Raw genomic sequence first — 16,194 nt, forward strand, 5'->3', positions numbered from 1 at the left:
TTTTGCTTGCTGGTGCAAAATGCGTTCATTTCATTTGCCAGCTTGAAGTGAAGCGAAGCGAAGCAAGCAGTGTAGCCATGAACAACCTGTTCAACCGCAACAAGACCTTCCGGCCGCAAAAGAGCCACAGCCACGGCACCAAGCGCTACGACCTGCACAAGCAAGCTCAGGCCACGTTGGGCAAGTACGTACCGTACCATCACTCTCGTTGTTGAAGTTGTAGTTGCCTTTTTCAAAGTGTGTAACCTTTTGGATGTTGTTTTGTGACTAGTGGGGATATGAGGAATGCTGTGGCGCTGCCCGAGGGGGAAGACCTGAACGAATGGCTCGCTGTCCACAGTACGTTCAACCGATCAACGGTTCGGCTAAAAGTGTGTGCTGACCAATGTGTTCCTCTTCGTGACTTTCAGCGGTGGACTTCTTCAATGAGATCAGCATCATCTACGGCACGATCCTCGAGTTCTGCACGTGCGCGTCTTGCCCCGAGATGCGCGCTGGGCCCAAGTTCGAGTACTTGTGGAAGGACGGCAAGGAGTACAAGACGCCGGTGAAGCTCGCCGCCCCCGAGTACATCGACATGCTCATGACATGGGTCGAGGAGCTGCTCAGCGACGAAGCGCTCTTCCCGACTCGAGAGGGAGCTCCGTACTGCCGCGGCTTCCAGTCTGTGGTCAAGAACATCTTCCGCCGCCTCTTCCGGGTCTACGCGCACGTGTACTACTCGCACTTCGACAAGATCGTCAGCATCGGCGCTGAGGCCCATCTGAACTCGTGCTTCAAGCACTTCATAGCGTTCGTCACGCAGTTCGACCTCGTGGACAAAAGAGAGCAGGAACCGCTCAACGAGCTCATCAAGAAGCTACTCAACTAGATGACACACAACACACAAAACAATCAGAGAGACCTCACCTTATTAGCTAGCCGACTTGTTAGGTATTACTTAGACTCTACCTAACCACCAGCCTCCCACGAATGCAACTACGAACCTCTTCTCCTAAACATAAATAACGCACTGCTTCATGCACGCAGAGCAGTCACCCGCTGGACCTGTACCCGACTTGTTCCCTCTAAAGACCCAGCAGATCCACTTGCGGCTGCGACTGGTTGCCACTCTGCTCCTTCTGGACGAAGCCAGCGTGCGTGGCAGGGTTGAACGGATCGAAGCCATCGTATCCACTCTGCTGCGGCTTCTTTACAGGCGACGAGTGTACCGCATCGTCTGAAAAGTCAATCAGATTCACTTCCGGCACTTCCTGAACTGATTGCAGCGGCTGCTTCATGGGCACAAGCTGCGGCGCGTGTTCGTGCTCGCTCTCTGGCTCCTCATTAGCCTCCTCCTTAATCGATGTGATAACGTGCATGTCGTGGATCAGGTCCTCCAGCCCCTGCGAGCCGGGCGACACCTGCTCGAAATGCTGCAGCGGACGGGTCGCGTTCACGTCCTCTCGGTCCACAATGGGCTTCTCCCACTGCGTGCTGCCCGTGCCCTCATGACGGAAGTACACGGCGCTCCTCGAGCGCGAGTAGACCGGGTACCACCCCGACTCCAGCACGAAGTTGGTCTGACTGATGTCGCTCCACGCGCTGCCGTCAATGAACAAGTCGTACGTCTTCCTGTTGTCGTCTGTGAGAGCCACCACCAGGTCCAGCTCGTGCTGGTCCTCGACGTCGTACTCGAACTCCCACATCTCGCCCTCAATGTCGTCAAAGCTCACGCGCTTGAGCTCTCTGCAGTCCAGCACGACCACGAACTCGCCCTTCTCCAGGTCCCGCAGCTCCAGCTTGTGGATGCCGCCGCTCACTCCGAACGCGAACGTCCAGGTCAGCAGCGTGCCCGGGGGACGCTGGTCCCCGTCACTGAGCAGCTCCCCGCTCGTGTCCTCCACGCGACGCACGTACATGTCGCTGCTCCAGACCGACGCCGTGTGGTGGCGGTGCGCCACGGGCAGGAACCTCTCGCCCAGCTGGTCCCAGCTCACGCCCTCCGCCACGAGGTCGTAGACCGTCTCGAGCCGCCGCTGGTCCACGACCGAGGACTTGACGTCGCGGATCGTCACGCGGAAGGGCGTGAGCGCGTCGCCGCCGCCCACGTGGAAGTCGTAGTGCCAGTTGGTGGCGTACGCGTCCGAGCTGTAGAGCCGGCGGCCGTCCAGCTTGAGCCGCTTCTTGGCCGAGATGCGGCTATGCTCCAGCATGACCGTGTGCACCTGCTCCGATCCCGCGAGCACGAAGCGCCACGTCACGCGCTTCTTGGACATGGGCACGCGCGCGCCGATGTTCTCGAGCTCGCGGGACACGCGGAGCACGGAGCTGCTGGTGCTGCCCCCGCCGCTGGTGGAGGACGCCGTGGAGTCCATGCTGCCGCGCGCGCGCCGCGGCTTGGGCACGTAGCTGGCGTGGTCGCTGCCGCTGCTGCCGCGCGCTGGGAAGGTCGGCGACGAGAGCGTCATTGAGAGAGTGCTTGATGAAGCCACTGGACCGGAAGGCCGAATGCCGGCCGATTTGTATGGAGATCTCGCTGAAAGGAGAAGGAAAAGCTGGTTCCTCCCATGCGACAGCTGTGCCGGAAATATGGTACATCATGGATTTCTGACCAATGAGCGAATTTTGAGGTTGATTTTCAGCGAATGAAGAGGGGATAGGGGAAGGGGTACCAGGTGGGTTGCACACATGGCTACATTTTGCGTGGGGTGGTCAAGTATGTAGCAGTGCATACTGCAACCGCTGGAGTCTACCCGAATGGTCAACATGCGAGGCTCTGTATGTATCTAGGGGTGGATTTCCACGTTGGTCGAGTACACTTCGCTCAGCTCCTTGCCCTGCACCACGTTGGTCATCCAGGCCGTAAGCTCATCGGCCAAGAAGCTGGCTTTGGTCTTCTGCACGTTGTGGCCGCCGCGCTCGAAGGCCAGACGCGGCCCGGGGTGGCACACTGCGCTCACGTCCAGGAAGATTTCCTCCTCGATGAGCGCGTCGTCCTTGGCCCACGCGAGGAAACTGGGCAGCGACCGGTTCTTCTCCAAATGCTGGGCGAACAGAGGGAAGTCGGCCGTGGCGCAGCGCACGATGCCCGCAGTGAAGTAGTCGGGCAGTTTGCTGTCCGGGAACTTGAACGATTTGATGTAGAGCTGGCGGACGAGCCACTTGGACACGCCCTCCACCACCGGCACGCCCGACCGCAGCATCTTCCACAGCAGATCGTTCAATCGGGGGTTCAGCGCATGATGCGGCCGGTGGCCGGCCCCAGCGAGAAGTACCAGCCCCTTGATGCCGATCTGCTGCTCGTCCGCGTTGATGCCCGTGAAATGCACGGCCGCGTGGCCGCCGAACGAGTGGCCGAGCACGAACACGTTGTCGCAGTCCTTGAGCACGCCCTGCATGGCCTTGTACGTGAGCTGGACGGAGGGGAATGCGCTGATGTGCTCGTAGTAGTTGGAAGTGTCCAAAATCGTCGAGCCTGCGAATCCGGGCAAATTGACGCCGACGACGCGCACGCCGCGGTCCTTCAGCAGCGGGATGAGGTGGCGGAAGTCTCGATATGTCCCTGGCGCGCCATGGATCAGCACGAGCGTGGGCGTCGTAGCCGTGAGATCCTCAGGCTTGACGTCGATGTACTCAATCGTGCACTTGCCGTCCACGTCGATGAACGTTGGCTCTGGCAGCGGCGGCGGCGAGTACCGACGAGACTTGCCAGCAGAGGTGGACTCCGTCGCAGTAGAGAACGATACGCTGGTTGCAAGGGGGTGAGACGATGGCCTCAACTGCTGCTGCGCTCGAAGCGAGACTGGGAACCTCCGGCCGAGAGTCAAAACGCTCCGCTGCCTTGCAGTTCTTGCGGCCACGCTAACCGCCGCCTTCATGCTTCTCCTTGGTCTCTGATTCCCGAGTGACGCGCCTGCAAGGATGGGAGATATCGGATAGAGTCCCATAGGTGGAAGGGCTCTCTTCAGAAATGCAACTTCAGCTGTGCATAGATCCAAAGTGTCGAGTCGACATCACGTCGGACTCGGCCTGACCATCACCCTCGCAGTCGGGCAATGCTGCGGCGCGTTCCTCGCGCTCGGTTGCTGTCGTCTGCGTGCGCGCGCAAGTCGTACAGCCGCTGGGACTTCCTGCCTCGAGTGGAGGTGGCGCCACCACGCGAAGCTCGAGCCCCGCCGCCGCCTCTTCCGTCGCCAAAGTATCTGGACATCCGCGGTCGATGCACACTCGAGTACGTCGACGTCCCGCCGCTGGAGGAAGCTCTGAGGGGCCATGAGGCTTCCGTGACGATCGTGCTGGTGCATGGCGCACCGGGCAGCTACAACGACTTCCGCCACTTAATTCCTGTGCTGGAGCACCACCACCCGCACTTGAGGATCATTGGCATCAACTTACCAGGCTACGCAGGCTCGAAGGTGGCGAAGGAACACTATCTAGAGGACATTAGCGCGCTGCCGACTGCCAGTTTGGCTCTAGAAGCAGTGAAGCAGCTCTACGCGGGACAAGAAGGAAGCGACAATGTGTTCTTGGTTGGCCACTCCTTTGGAGCCCACACTGTGATCAACATGGCCGCGTTGCATGCGACTGAGAGCAAGGACGTCAAGGTTCGAGGGATGGCGTTGCTGGCCCCTGCTGGTTGTCGGCCTCACAAGGTGTTGAGGCCCAGAGAGAGCGCAATGGTGGTCAAGTTGATGCGGACGGGGAACCCCGTGGTTAATGCGTTCATCCCGCCCTTCATCAAGTTGGTTTACACCAGGCTACTGGGCTTCCCCAGTGACGCACCGTCCGGTCACTACATCGCCGGTCTTGTACGTGCAGGAACTACCGACTTTGGAGTGATCCGAGAGCACGTGGAGATGCTGCGCAGGCAGAAGCTGCCGTCGCTTGTTGCGTGGTCACAGAACGATGAGTTCATGGAGGAAGAGATCCCTCTTGAGCTCGCGCGGCTTTGCCATCCCGGCCCGCGTCTTGCATTTGCTGGTGGAGGCCACAACGTGCAGAAGACGCGAGCAGAGCAAGTTGCGGGGGCCTTGGCCAAGTGGATCGAGGACGTCTTAGGCGAAGACGGCGCAGGGGATCAGCAATTAACTCAAAGTTTACCGTAGCTCGCCTGATGTGCGATAGCAGGGAATAAACTGCATGAACGATTATTCGTGTCGAGTAAACCTACGACGGCCGCTATGAGGAAGCCAGGTGCCTTGAAGCGAGGCCTCTCACAGCGTCACAATCAAAGTCTCCGACAGGCACCCAACCCAGGACGGTATGGCGTTGTGGTGGAGTCGTGTCAGCTCAGCTGGAACTCGAATCCTGTCACTCTCTTCAGGCTGCTTCGAGTCTGCTGGGCGTCAAGATTGTCACGGCGGTTCCAAGTCTTTCCCCCCAACGAGTGAGCTCGTGAGCATCGCGCTGCACCCCCGCCACTTCCAGCGCCCAAGTATCTGGATATGAAGAAGGATCACTGCAGACTTGAATACGTCGACGTTCGCTCACCTGAACGCACCCAAGCGACTCTCGTGCTGGTCCTCAGTGCACCCGGCAGCTATCGAGACTTCCGCTACTTGATCCCGCTGCTTGTTCAACAACCTGGGCTTCGCATCATTGGCATCAACCTCCCTGGTTACGGTTGATCTATAGTCAAGAAAGCTCACTATCTCGAAACGGTCGATGCCATTCGAACCGCAGAGGTGGTGCTGGACGCCATTCGCCACATTTGCGAGGATCGTGGAGGCGTTTTCTTGATCGGACACTCCTTTGGAGCGCACACCGTCATCAACATGGCTGCATTGAATGCAACCGGTACCGAGTCGAAAAGCGTAGCGAAGGAAGCTCTAGCCATCCGCGGACTGGCACTTATCGCCCCGGCTGGTTGTGTCCCGCATCAAAGTCTCCACTTGGGCGCCATATCACTGATGCTGAAGCTGTTGAAGTCGGGGAACTCGTGGGCAGTGAGCGCAGCAACACACGTCACCAAGTTCGTGTACACCAAAGTACTGCGCTTTCCAAGCAGCGACTCGTCCGCCGATCCGTTCGTGTCGGCTGTGGTTCGAGCGGGCACAACCAATTTCGACTTGATCCGTGACCAGGCCAAGCTGCTAGAAAGACTCCGACTGCCGACGTTCATTGCGTGGGCCAAGGACGACGAGCACATCCAGCCAGAGATCCCGACAGAATTGTGCAAGCTGTGCTCTGTTGGCCCACGACTTGAGTTCTCAGGCCACAACCTGCAAAAGACTCGAGCGGACCAAATAGCGACCGCCATGACCAAGTGGATCGACGATGTCATAACCAAAACCTCAGTTTAGGATAAAACTTTACAAGGCCGTGCTCTGCCCGGAACAGCTCTGGATTTTACGTCGCTCTTGTGCATATAAAGTTACAGTGTTATTAGTTAGGCATTACGACGAAAGCATCGGCCACTGGCAGCTACATGATTAGCTATGGCCTGTGGCAAGAGCCATTATGTCCGGCATCATTAGTGAAGACCCAGAGGTCATGCGACTCAGGCCTCGTGCGCAGGCAGCTTCAGCACCGGAGCCGTGAGCTGATGCCGTCTCTCGAGAACGCGTTCCAGTAAGTTGATGAGCTCGGTACCCCGTTCAACTCGACAGGAATCGTCAATAATCGCGGCTACATCTACGTAGACGGCATCGACATCGTTAAGATGGTCAGGGGACTGCAGCCAACGGGGTCCAAGAGAGCCGTACCGCGGACATTAATGGTAGCGTTCGGCGTCGACATCAGTGCTGCATTCAGTGCTGCAATGTTGATCGCAGTGTGTGCGCCGAAGGAAACTGAGTACCGATGAGTATTGGCGGGTTCTGTTGTTGCCTTGACGGAGGGTCTTCATACTTTTTGTGCACCGTTTACTGGAATGGTTATCAAAAATTTTGGATACTACTTCGAAGTATTTTTTTTTCATGGAAGTGCTGACTCATCCCGAGTTCATTAGAACTGCACCCGCTTAAGATCGCGGAGATCCACGAGCTCAAGCTAGCCGTAATCTGCTCGACTCGAGTCTTCTGGATATTGTGTCCTCCACCAGCAAACTCGAGCCGTGGGCCAACATGGGAGAGTCTGCCGAGCTCTTCCGGAATCGACGGCTCGACCAGCACATCGTCACGAGCCCACGCGACGAGCACAGGCATGCTGGCTTCTTTCAGCATGGTAACCTGGGCTCGAATCAATGGGAACTTCGTTGTGCCCGCCCTGATTATTGCTGCTACGCAGGATGTAGCCGGCGTCCTCCTGGGAAACCCAAGTATCTCGGTATACAAATACTTGACGAAACGCGTCGCCAGGCGCACAACGACTGCACTGCGAGATCTCAAGAGAACAACCATCATCTTGATCGGTATTTCTTTCACCATTCGTTGTGGCACGCATCCTGCCGGTGCCATCAGCGCAATGCCTCGGATTTTGAGTACGTTGACAGGAGCCCCAGCCATTCGCTGCGTCTCGTTCAATGATGCAATGTTGATGACCGTGTGAGCTCCAAACGAGTGGCCAATTAGGAATATATCACCTCCGTCATTATCGCCAGAGATGCAAAGCTGTCGAATGGCTTGCAGCACCACCTCAGCAGCTCGGAGAGCGCAAACTGTCTCGAGGTAACGAGGTTTCTCCACTTCTGAGCCCATGTAGCCCGGAAGATTGACTCCGATAATTCGAAGACCGGGTTGCTGCTCGGCAAGCATCGGGATAACGTATCGATAGTCGCGAAAACTTCCAGGAGCGCCGTGAACACACACGACCGTGGCTGAACAACTGCTTTTGAGTTGAGTTGGCTCGACATCGACGTACTCAATCTTGCAGACGCCGTCGATTTCGAGATATTTGGGGTCTGGAAGTGGCGGAGGCGGCGGACGAGGCTCATGCACGACCCGTGATGACCTACAGCATGGCATGAGACACAACAAGCTCGGTGGAGACATCTCACTGTACGATTGTGAGGAAGGGCGTCGTAGCCCGATTGAGCTTAGATCGATCGCATCAATCCTGTTTCTCGCTCTTATCCGTCACTACGCCAAGAATAAAGTATCAATGTATTGCGTCGCTTCAGTCGCTACCATCTAGCATTCGCGCTCTCCCTTGCTATAGTGTTTGGCTTAAGATCGCTTGCTTGACGCACTGGAACAACGCGCGGTCCTCGTCGTAAGTCAGTCGATCCGCGACTTGGTCCAGTGACAGCCAACAGAAATCTGAGATCTCTTCGGTTTGGGTTTGCTGAGCCATTGGATCTCGGACTCTCGCGACGTAGAAATCGACGCATTTGTTGATCTTCCTGTTGCGCTTGCAGAAGCTGTACTCCTCGCGGAACATCCTGGGTCGGGTCGCGTCTTGGGGCGTGATACGGTCGATGTAACCTTCCTTCTCCTCATCGGCACTATGCTCGTTGAAGAACACATCCGTGGTATTGCGATACTCCCCCCAAGACTCGTGCTCCATCCACACCATGGGGACATAGAGTTGGGTCTCTTCGGGTGTGAATGTCCGATCTGTCGGCGTCTTTCTTGTGCCCCTTGCAGAACGACCAGTGCTGGCCATTGCGATGCTGCAGTAGCAGAGCCTTGTCTTCACGGTCCAGCACGATAATCCCCCACGAGTGGTCGAAGGCACTGCGCTGGCTGCGCGACCTCCATGGAGCGAGCGCTCATGGTGGTGACTTGTTAGCGATCTATCGCGCTAAATACGAAACTATTGGATGGTCAACCTGTACATCAACTCGAGTTTTGTTCTCTGGATTTTATCCAGAGTCCATGGGTGAGGTGCCATTATTCTCACATCAAATACCTGCTACATATGGGTTTGAGCGCTGCTGATGTTGATAGCTAAAATACCTGTTATACTGGATAGCCTGCAATCTAATCAAATTATGCTGCTATGTTGACCCATCCGGTTGAGATTAAGTCAAATTACCTATTATTTTGCATACCCTTTAATCAAGTATATATACCTGTGATAGATAGTTTATCCGCCACTCAAGCGACATCCATCGGATTCCGACGGGATCCCGCCCCGGTTGCTAGAGGGGCATTGCTTCGGAAAATGTTGTATCTTCAGCACCGCCAAGTATCCTATACACACTCATACTTTTACCAAATTGGTTTCAAAAATATATGCACGAAGTGCCGGGTTTGCATCGCGTTCCTATCAACTGGAATGGTGAAAACTGGGAATACTACACGGCGCTGATGGTGAGCTGCTTCGAGGAGAAGGACCTCGAGCTGATGGCCTTCGGGGAGAAGACTCTGAAGGAGGATGCTGACGACAAGGCGCGCTCGGAGTGGAAGCAGAAGCAGACACAGATCAAGTGGATGGTGCTGGGTTCTGTGTCGCCTGCCTTGGCGCAAAGGGTGATGAAGAAGAAGACGGGCACAGATATGTGGAAGGCGTTGCTGGAATATTACGAGGCTCCCAGTAACCAGGTGCTGGCTGTACACAAGCAGCGCCAGCTTTTGCATAAGCTGTGGCACACCCGAGCAGGCAAGGGCGAAGATATGATGTTACATATCGGCAAAATGATGGATATCAGGGATCAGCTCACGGCGCTGAAGTATACCGTTCACGACGTCGACATGGTCGACGCTTTGCTGAATAGTTTGCCCCAGAATGACAAGTACCAGCAATTGACACAAATGGTGCGCTTTGGTATTGGAGGTCAGTCAAAGCCCGAGGAAGTTCGTGATTTGATTTTGGTGGCAGAAGCACAGCTTAAGGATGAAGCTGGTGGTGTGCTTGGCGCTCGTGGGACTGCTAGTGGTAATGGCAAGTCTGGTAATGGTAAAGAGCAGCATGGAAGTTCGGCGAAGAAGTGGAAAAAGAAGGAGCAGGACAGGTCGCAGATTGAGTGCCATCACTGCCATCAATTTGGGCACATTAGGCGTTTTTGTCCTGAGCTGGAGTTGTGCAAGTTGAAAGTGGCAGGCAGTAGCAGAAGCAACACGGCCAGAACCAGCACAAGGCTGGAGGTGGAGGTGCAACGAAGCAGGGTGTGAGTTGCGCGGTGGTACCCGTGCTCACAGCTCCAGTTGTGTCGGAGGTAGACGTTCTACCTGACCGCCAAGAGCTGGAGGATGACTATGACTCTGGATTGTGGCACTATGATACGTTGTCAAGTGCACACATCGTAGGCACGATGGAGTATTTCGTGGCCTATGAGTGATGGATCCGTGTCGTGGGTTTGCACAAAATATGCTGACACATGCAGTCGGTGTTGGTGTAGCTGAACTAGTAACGAAGTCGGAAAATGGCGAGCTGCAAAAGTTTACTTTGGATCGAGTGCTGTATGTTCCGAGCGCTCGATGGAATATGTTTTCGGCAGGAATTGCGAGAGACCAGGGTCTCACAGAGGTGCAGGATCCGGTTTCGGGCGCGTACAACATGTATGATGGTGATAGGTTCCTGTTGGCTGCAACGCTGCAGCCGACCAACGTGTGGAGCTTCCGTAGTTACAACTCGTTTACGGAGGATGGCTCTCGGCAGGCGACGCGCGCTGCTGAAGTCGTGAACTTCACAACGATGGATGGGCTAGCTCACATTCGTGTTTGGCACAAATGCTCAATACCTAAGTCAATGTCTGATAAGAGCATCGTTGACGGTATGATGCTGAAGGGACGAGAGTTACCCATGTGTGAGACTTGTCAGTTAGCGAAGCAGAAGCGTAAGAAGCGCATGAACTCGCTGGACCGTGGTATTAGTGACCCTAACGATGAGATTTTCGTTGAATTGATGGACCCTGGCAAGCACAACAAGACACGATTCAATCAGGTACTCGTGGTTATTGATGGATTCTCACGGTTGATTCGTACCTTTCCTCTCAAGGACAAGAAGGAGACTAATGAGAAGCTGGAGCAGTATATCGCGTGGGCGGAGCGCCAGCTGGACCGCAAAGTGAAGCGTGTGGTCTTTGACGATGGTGGAGCATTTGCAAACGACAGTGAAGGCCTGGTGCGCACAGATAGGCATCGAGTATGAAGAACTTGCTCCTGATGCGTCGTCGTTGAATTTGGCAGAGCGTGCGATACAGTCACTGCGTGGTATGATGAAGTCGATGCTGGTTGCGTCTGGATTGCCCAGCAGTCTCTGGCCCGATGCGCTGGAGAACACGACGTACGTGAAGAACCGCGTTTTGTGCAGAAGTATTGCGTCTCGGACGCCGTACGTTTGTTTTTCGGTAAGCGGCCTGATATTCACCACATCAGAACGTTTGGTGCACTGGCGTATGCGCACATTCCTCTCAAGCTGCGGGAGAAAATGGCGAACAATTGCGAGGTCGGATACTCGCTGGGTTACGCAGAGGATCGCGTAGGTACGAAGGTCTACTTCCCGCAGTGCACGTGTGGTGTTCGATGTTCGAGTGAATGAAGCTATTTTGTATCGAGATCGAGCAGAAGTTTCACCTTCAATCATTTCTCGTTTGGCCGAAGTGAACTCGGATGCTGAATCTGGCTCTGAAGATAAAGATAGTTACGCTGAAGATGATGCTGATTCGCCGCAGAGGTCGACGGCGGTATGGAGGCCGCTGCACCGACCTGGTCCGGGTGGATTTCGTGTGCATTTACGCTCTGCAGTGCCAAAGGCAAGTGATATTGCGGATGGCGAGGATGAAAGTGCCCATGATAGCGCTGACAGTGACGTTGACGGCGATGTCGACGACGTGAGTAGTGCGTCTGATGGCTCGGAAGCTGCAAATGATCCAGATTCTAGCAGTACAAGTTCGAGTGAGCACACTGTGCAGAGCGAATCAGACTCTGGAAGTGATTCTGAGGTGCAGAGTGATAATGATGATGATCCGAGTGCGATTATTGAGAGTGGTGGTGGTCAAAATGATGTTTATGACGACCATGATAGCGATGATCACGAGAATGAAGCCACGCCCATTGAGATTGAGACGTACGAACTGGCAGAAACAGAGGAGCAGCGTGTAGCTCACGAGACAGCTGAATTGGATCAGTTGTGTCTTTGGTGCCAGTGCCGGCGCAAAATTCGAAGCGCAAGAATCGTGGTCAAGAACTGGACAAGCGCAGTCGGCGCAATGATGAAGATAAGAGACCTCTCTACGATCCCCGTAAGCGAAAGCGGCCAAAATACCTCGATGGCTATGTGGTTAACTCCACATTGCTGTTTGTGAGCTCGATGTTGCGAAGGTGGCGTGAGAGGGACGTAAAAATACCTCTCACATTTCGGCAAGCAATGAGGTCGAAGCAAGCTCGTGAATGGCTGGCAGTTATGATGAGGGAGGTGGAGGTACTGCGCGCACAAGGTGTTCTCAAGGAGAGCGATGCACTGCCCGGGGGACAGCACTTCATTACGGCTAAGTGGGTCTTTGACGTGAAAGTGGACGAGATGGGGTATGTGATCAGATTTCGTGCTAGACTGATGGCGAGAGGATTTCGACAAATTGCAGGTGTTGATTTCGATGACACATTTTCTACTGTTGCTCGTCTGCCGTCTTTCAGGTTGCTGTTGTCCTTTGCAGTTCATTTGGACTGGCAGGTGTGGCAGGGTGGCATTAATAATGCCTACCTCAATGCAGCTCTGAAGATCAAGCAGTATATCAAGGATATTGAGGGGTTTCCTAGTGGAGCAGGCTTGTACGAAGTAAACAAGGCCTTGTATGGTTTACGAGCTGGACAAGTGGTTCAAAGCTCATGGGTTCATCCAGTGTAAGTCGGAGCCGTGTCTGTATTTCTACAGCAAGGATGGCACGATGGCATTTGTCTTGGTGTGTGTGGGTGATTTGCTGTGTGCATCCAACTCCGAGGAGTTCAAGTGCAGTCTCTTCAATGATTTGGGAGAGGACTATGGCATTAAGGATTTGGGGCTCCTGCATCAGTACTTGGGTATATGTGTTCGCCAGAAGCCTGGTGAAATTACGATCGACCAGCAGCACCATGCTGAGAAGTTGCTGGAGCGGTTTGGTTTGAGCAAGGAGTCGAATAGCAGTGCGATTCCGATGGAGACGACGCAGCGTCTTGAAGCGTGTGAGCAGAAAAGTTCGTAGTGTAAGAACAACCTGGATCAGATGGCTTATCGTGAAGTCGTGGGGTGCTTAATGTACTTGGTAACCAGCACTCGGCCAGATCTGATGTATGCAGTCGGTCAATTAAGTCGGTATGTTGACCATCCTACGGAGAAGCACGTCGGAGCTGCAAAGAGGGTGCTTCGCTACGTTTTGGATACGACTAGCAAGGGCATCACTTATCGCAAGTCGGATCGATGCGATATTGGAGTACATTTGGATGGCTACTCGGATAGTGACTGGGGAAATGACCGTGATTCCAGGAAGAGCACAACTGGGTTTGTCTTCACTCTAGGAGGTGGCGCGATCTCGTGGGCGTCGCGGCGACAAACAATTGTGGCTCAATCTACTGCAGAGGCTGAGTATGTTGCAGCTTGTGAAGCTGAGATGGAGGGCAGAGCACTGATGAATATTTGGACGAGTAGATGAAAAGCAAACTGACACTTGGTGTCGACAATCAATCATCGTTTGTAATGGCTACAAGTCCGACCTTCAGTCGACAGACCCGTCACATTGAGTTGAAGTGACAGTTCGTTCGTGAGCAGGTTGAAAAGTAGCATTTGTACCTGTGGAAAGTCCGAAGTGAGGACAATCCTGCGGATTTGTTCACCAAGCCATTGGCGAAGGCTCGGTTCGAGAGTCTGTCGTGGAATGCGAGTCATCGAGTGACTCAGCGTGTACCAGCATGCTTCTGTGAGGTCAAAGTTGTTCTCTTTGAGAGGGGTGTGTTGAAATATGGGTGACGCTGGACTCCAGCGGCTGGAGCATCGACGAGCTGGCTAGCGCTGTGAGATCTTGTGCAAGGGGTCGTGGCCTTTGCAGTATCCACGTACACTAGGGCCTGCTGCTCAAGTATGGGCCCACGCTAGCATACCGAGCAAGAGCTGCGCGAGGCCGAGGTGACGTTTGTGGCGCAGTACGTCATGAAGTCCGCCTACATCGTGGAGCTGCACGACAAAGTGCACGACTGTTGAAATGTGAAAGCAAGCTAGCGAGCGTCCACGCTCAGCACAAGGGACGAACAACAACAGGAATTCACGACACTAAACGACACTTGTTATATACTGGGCAGATTCGAGACTGAGGCTCAGTCTCGATCTCCCTTGCCTATCCTACTAACAGATACTGCTGCCAGCGACTCTCTGCAGCTCTCCGTAGCCGCACGAGCTTTAGGTCGGAGCGAAGACAACTCAATAGAGAGCACGCCCAAGTCTTCGTTGAATGCGGGGACGCGCGCCCTTGGCGCTTGTAGGTCATGGCCTCACCTCTCTCGGCATGCCCGTCTAGAATTTTTTTTTCAAAAAAAATAATAACAGGTAGTGTCTTATAAGTCGCTGTCATCCTAGCAACTTCACCCCCGCGATTATCAGCGTATCCTGCAGCTTCAATCCTAGCTAGCCCTAAATATACTTCCCAGATTGGGGGGTATCATCTGGATTTTATCCAGAGTCCATCACATCAAATACCTGCTACATATGGGTTTGAGCGCTGCTGATGTTGATAGCTAAAATACCTGTTATACTGGATAGCCTGCGATCTAATCAAATTGTGCTGCTATGCTGACCCATCCGGTTGAGATGAAGTCAAATTACCTATTATTTTACATACCCGTTAATCAAGTATATATACCTGTGATAGATAGTTTATCTGCCACTCAAGCGACATCCATCGGATTTTTTTCGCTCCAACAACATGCCGACGGGATCCCGCCTTCAACGGTGACGACTTATTAGTTAGGCATTACGACGAAAGCATCGGCCACTGGCAGCTACATGATTAGCTATGGCCTGTGGCAAGAGCCATTATGTCCGGCATCATTAGTGAAGACCCAGAGGTCATGCGACTCAGGCCTCGTGCGCAGGCAGCTTCAGCACCGGAGCCGTGAGCTGATGCCGTCTCTCGAGAACGCGTTCCAGTAAGTTGATGAGCTCGGTACCCCGTTCAACTCGACAGGAATCGTCAATAATCGCGGCTACATCTACGTAGACGACATCAACATCGTTAAGATCGTCGGGGTCGGCTAGCTTGCTACAATCCCAAACTTCCCGTGTGTTATGTTGTAAATCAGTTTCTCCTTACTAATAGCGGTGCAAATTCTGGGCAGATGCTGCGGCTGCGAAGCAGGCTCAGGAGATGCCCTTGGGTCGTACGGGTCACACTATACCGAAGTATAACCAAATGATTTTTTGTACCTTCCTAGTCAGTATCAAACGGTCTTAATTCGTGCACTTGATCGGTCGGCTGGAAGTACATATTCCATCTTACTCAGTTAGCGATCTCCTTACTGCATGATCACCATTAACGTTGCCCAGCTGATTGAATTCACGTTGAGCAGGTTGTGCTTTATTATGGACGATGATATGGCGGATAAGAGAATCAGTAAGCATTGGTTTGAGTGATATTTTAGTTTTTTTTCGGCAACTGTCGGGTAGTTAAATAAGCTATGTATGTGCAACGGCTTTCTGAAAAACAAAATACTGTCATTTACCTATCCTAGCCTACGTGAAGCCCTAGTACCGCAGCAGTACGTCCGGTAATCAACACCTCTAGCTCTGTGAATACTTGGTCGTTTCGCTTGTGGCTAAATGGAGAGACTATGTTGTGCCTTCGTCCTATTATTTCAAATTGCACTTAAAAATGTCAGAACTGAAGCACTTCAAAAATGCACTACCAGCCCAAACCTCTAGTGAATTCAAGAACGGCCACTATTCGTATGAATCCGTTAATTCAACTAATAGTGGCCAATACCAAATCTCTACTCCTTTCTGCCATTGGCACGTAGAAACAAGATGCAGCAGTACACTAACTTATATGCCCAAGAGCGACGTAAAATCCAGAGCTGTTCCGGGCAGAGCATGGCCTTGTTGAAGAGCATTGTGAAGTTAGAACACGTAAGAAATATCGTTTTGTCAAGCAAAAACCTTATCTCCGAATGTTCCTAAAGTAATACTGTGAGTTTGCATGCAGTTTTCGGCGTCCCTCTCTTTACTTACTTCGCGTCCACGAACCTGAAGTTTATGCTTTTCTTTCTCACGCGGTACTGACATGGGCTAGGTTAGGTCGCTATACAGAGGGCCTGGGACAGGTGCTCGGCCGTGGTGTCCCTTCGCCCAACCAGGAAAACAAACCAAGCTAACCAGAGTGCGAATGGTGTCGGTGTGTGGTAAAAAACGTTAAATAGAATTCCACGA

General features: G+C 53.6%; 8 protein-coding genes across 8 annotated transcripts; 5 read left to right on the plus strand and 3 right to left on the minus strand.

The window, feature by feature from the left end:
* Positions 1-77: 77 nt before the first annotated feature.
* Positions 78-871, plus strand: PHYSODRAFT_523868 (hypothetical protein; the record flags this gene model as incomplete). Its single annotated transcript, XM_009536405.1, has 3 exons — positions 78-184; positions 272-339; positions 411-871. The coding sequence occupies 3 exons, from the start codon at positions 78-80 to the stop codon at positions 869-871; spliced, it is 636 nt and encodes a 211-aa protein (XP_009534700.1).
* Positions 872-1,067: 196 nt separating this feature from the next.
* On the minus strand, positions 1,068-2,450 carry PHYSODRAFT_258874 (hypothetical protein; the record flags this gene model as incomplete). Its single annotated transcript, XM_009536406.1, has 1 exon — positions 1,068-2,450. The coding sequence occupies one exon, from the start codon at positions 2,448-2,450 to the stop codon at positions 1,068-1,070; it is 1,383 nt and encodes a 460-aa protein (XP_009534701.1).
* A 318-nt stretch (positions 2,451-2,768) lies between these two features.
* Positions 2,769-3,860, minus strand: PHYSODRAFT_523009 (hypothetical protein; the record flags this gene model as incomplete). The annotated part of the gene is made up of 1 exon (XM_009536407.1): positions 2,769-3,860. The coding sequence occupies one exon, from the start codon at positions 3,858-3,860 to the stop codon at positions 2,769-2,771; it is 1,092 nt and encodes a 363-aa protein (XP_009534702.1).
* Positions 3,861-4,037: 177 nt separating this feature from the next.
* On the plus strand, positions 4,038-5,087 carry PHYSODRAFT_522311 (hypothetical protein; the record flags this gene model as incomplete). The annotated part of the gene is made up of 1 exon (XM_009536408.1): positions 4,038-5,087. One exon carries the CDS (start codon positions 4,038-4,040, stop codon positions 5,085-5,087), a length of 1,050 nt encoding a protein of 349 aa, XP_009534703.1.
* A 669-nt stretch (positions 5,088-5,756) lies between these two features.
* Positions 5,757-6,284, plus strand: PHYSODRAFT_305218 (hypothetical protein; the record flags this gene model as incomplete). Its single annotated transcript, XM_009536409.1, has 1 exon — positions 5,757-6,284. The coding sequence occupies one exon, from the start codon at positions 5,757-5,759 to the stop codon at positions 6,282-6,284; it is 528 nt and encodes a 175-aa protein (XP_009534704.1).
* Positions 6,285-6,860: 576 nt separating this feature from the next.
* PHYSODRAFT_523094 (hypothetical protein) lies at positions 6,861-7,913 on the minus strand (the record flags this gene model as incomplete). Its single annotated transcript, XM_009536410.1, has 1 exon — positions 6,861-7,913. The coding sequence occupies one exon, from the start codon at positions 7,911-7,913 to the stop codon at positions 6,861-6,863; it is 1,053 nt and encodes a 350-aa protein (XP_009534705.1).
* Positions 7,914-9,125: 1,212 nt separating this feature from the next.
* Positions 9,126-9,605, plus strand: PHYSODRAFT_398483 (hypothetical protein; the record flags this gene model as incomplete). The annotated part of the gene is made up of 1 exon (XM_009536411.1): positions 9,126-9,605. A coding segment is annotated over one exon (480 nt), but the record flags the coding sequence as incomplete, so codon positions are not given.
* A 12-nt stretch (positions 9,606-9,617) lies between these two features.
* Positions 9,618-12,112, plus strand: PHYSODRAFT_305220 (hypothetical protein; the record flags this gene model as incomplete). The annotated part of the gene is made up of 4 exons (XM_009536412.1): positions 9,618-9,973; positions 10,005-10,021; positions 10,190-10,786; positions 11,364-12,112. The coding sequence occupies 4 exons, from the start codon at positions 9,618-9,620 to the stop codon at positions 12,110-12,112; spliced, it is 1,719 nt and encodes a 572-aa protein (XP_009534707.1).
* Positions 12,113-16,194: the final 4,082 nt, after the last annotated feature.

Source organism: Phytophthora sojae (assembly GCF_000149755.1).
Source record: "Phytophthora sojae unplaced genomic scaffold PHYSOscaffold_9, whole genome shotgun sequence".
NCBI classification, from domain to species: domain Eukaryota; phylum Oomycota; class Peronosporomycetes; order Peronosporales; family Peronosporaceae; genus Phytophthora; species Phytophthora sojae.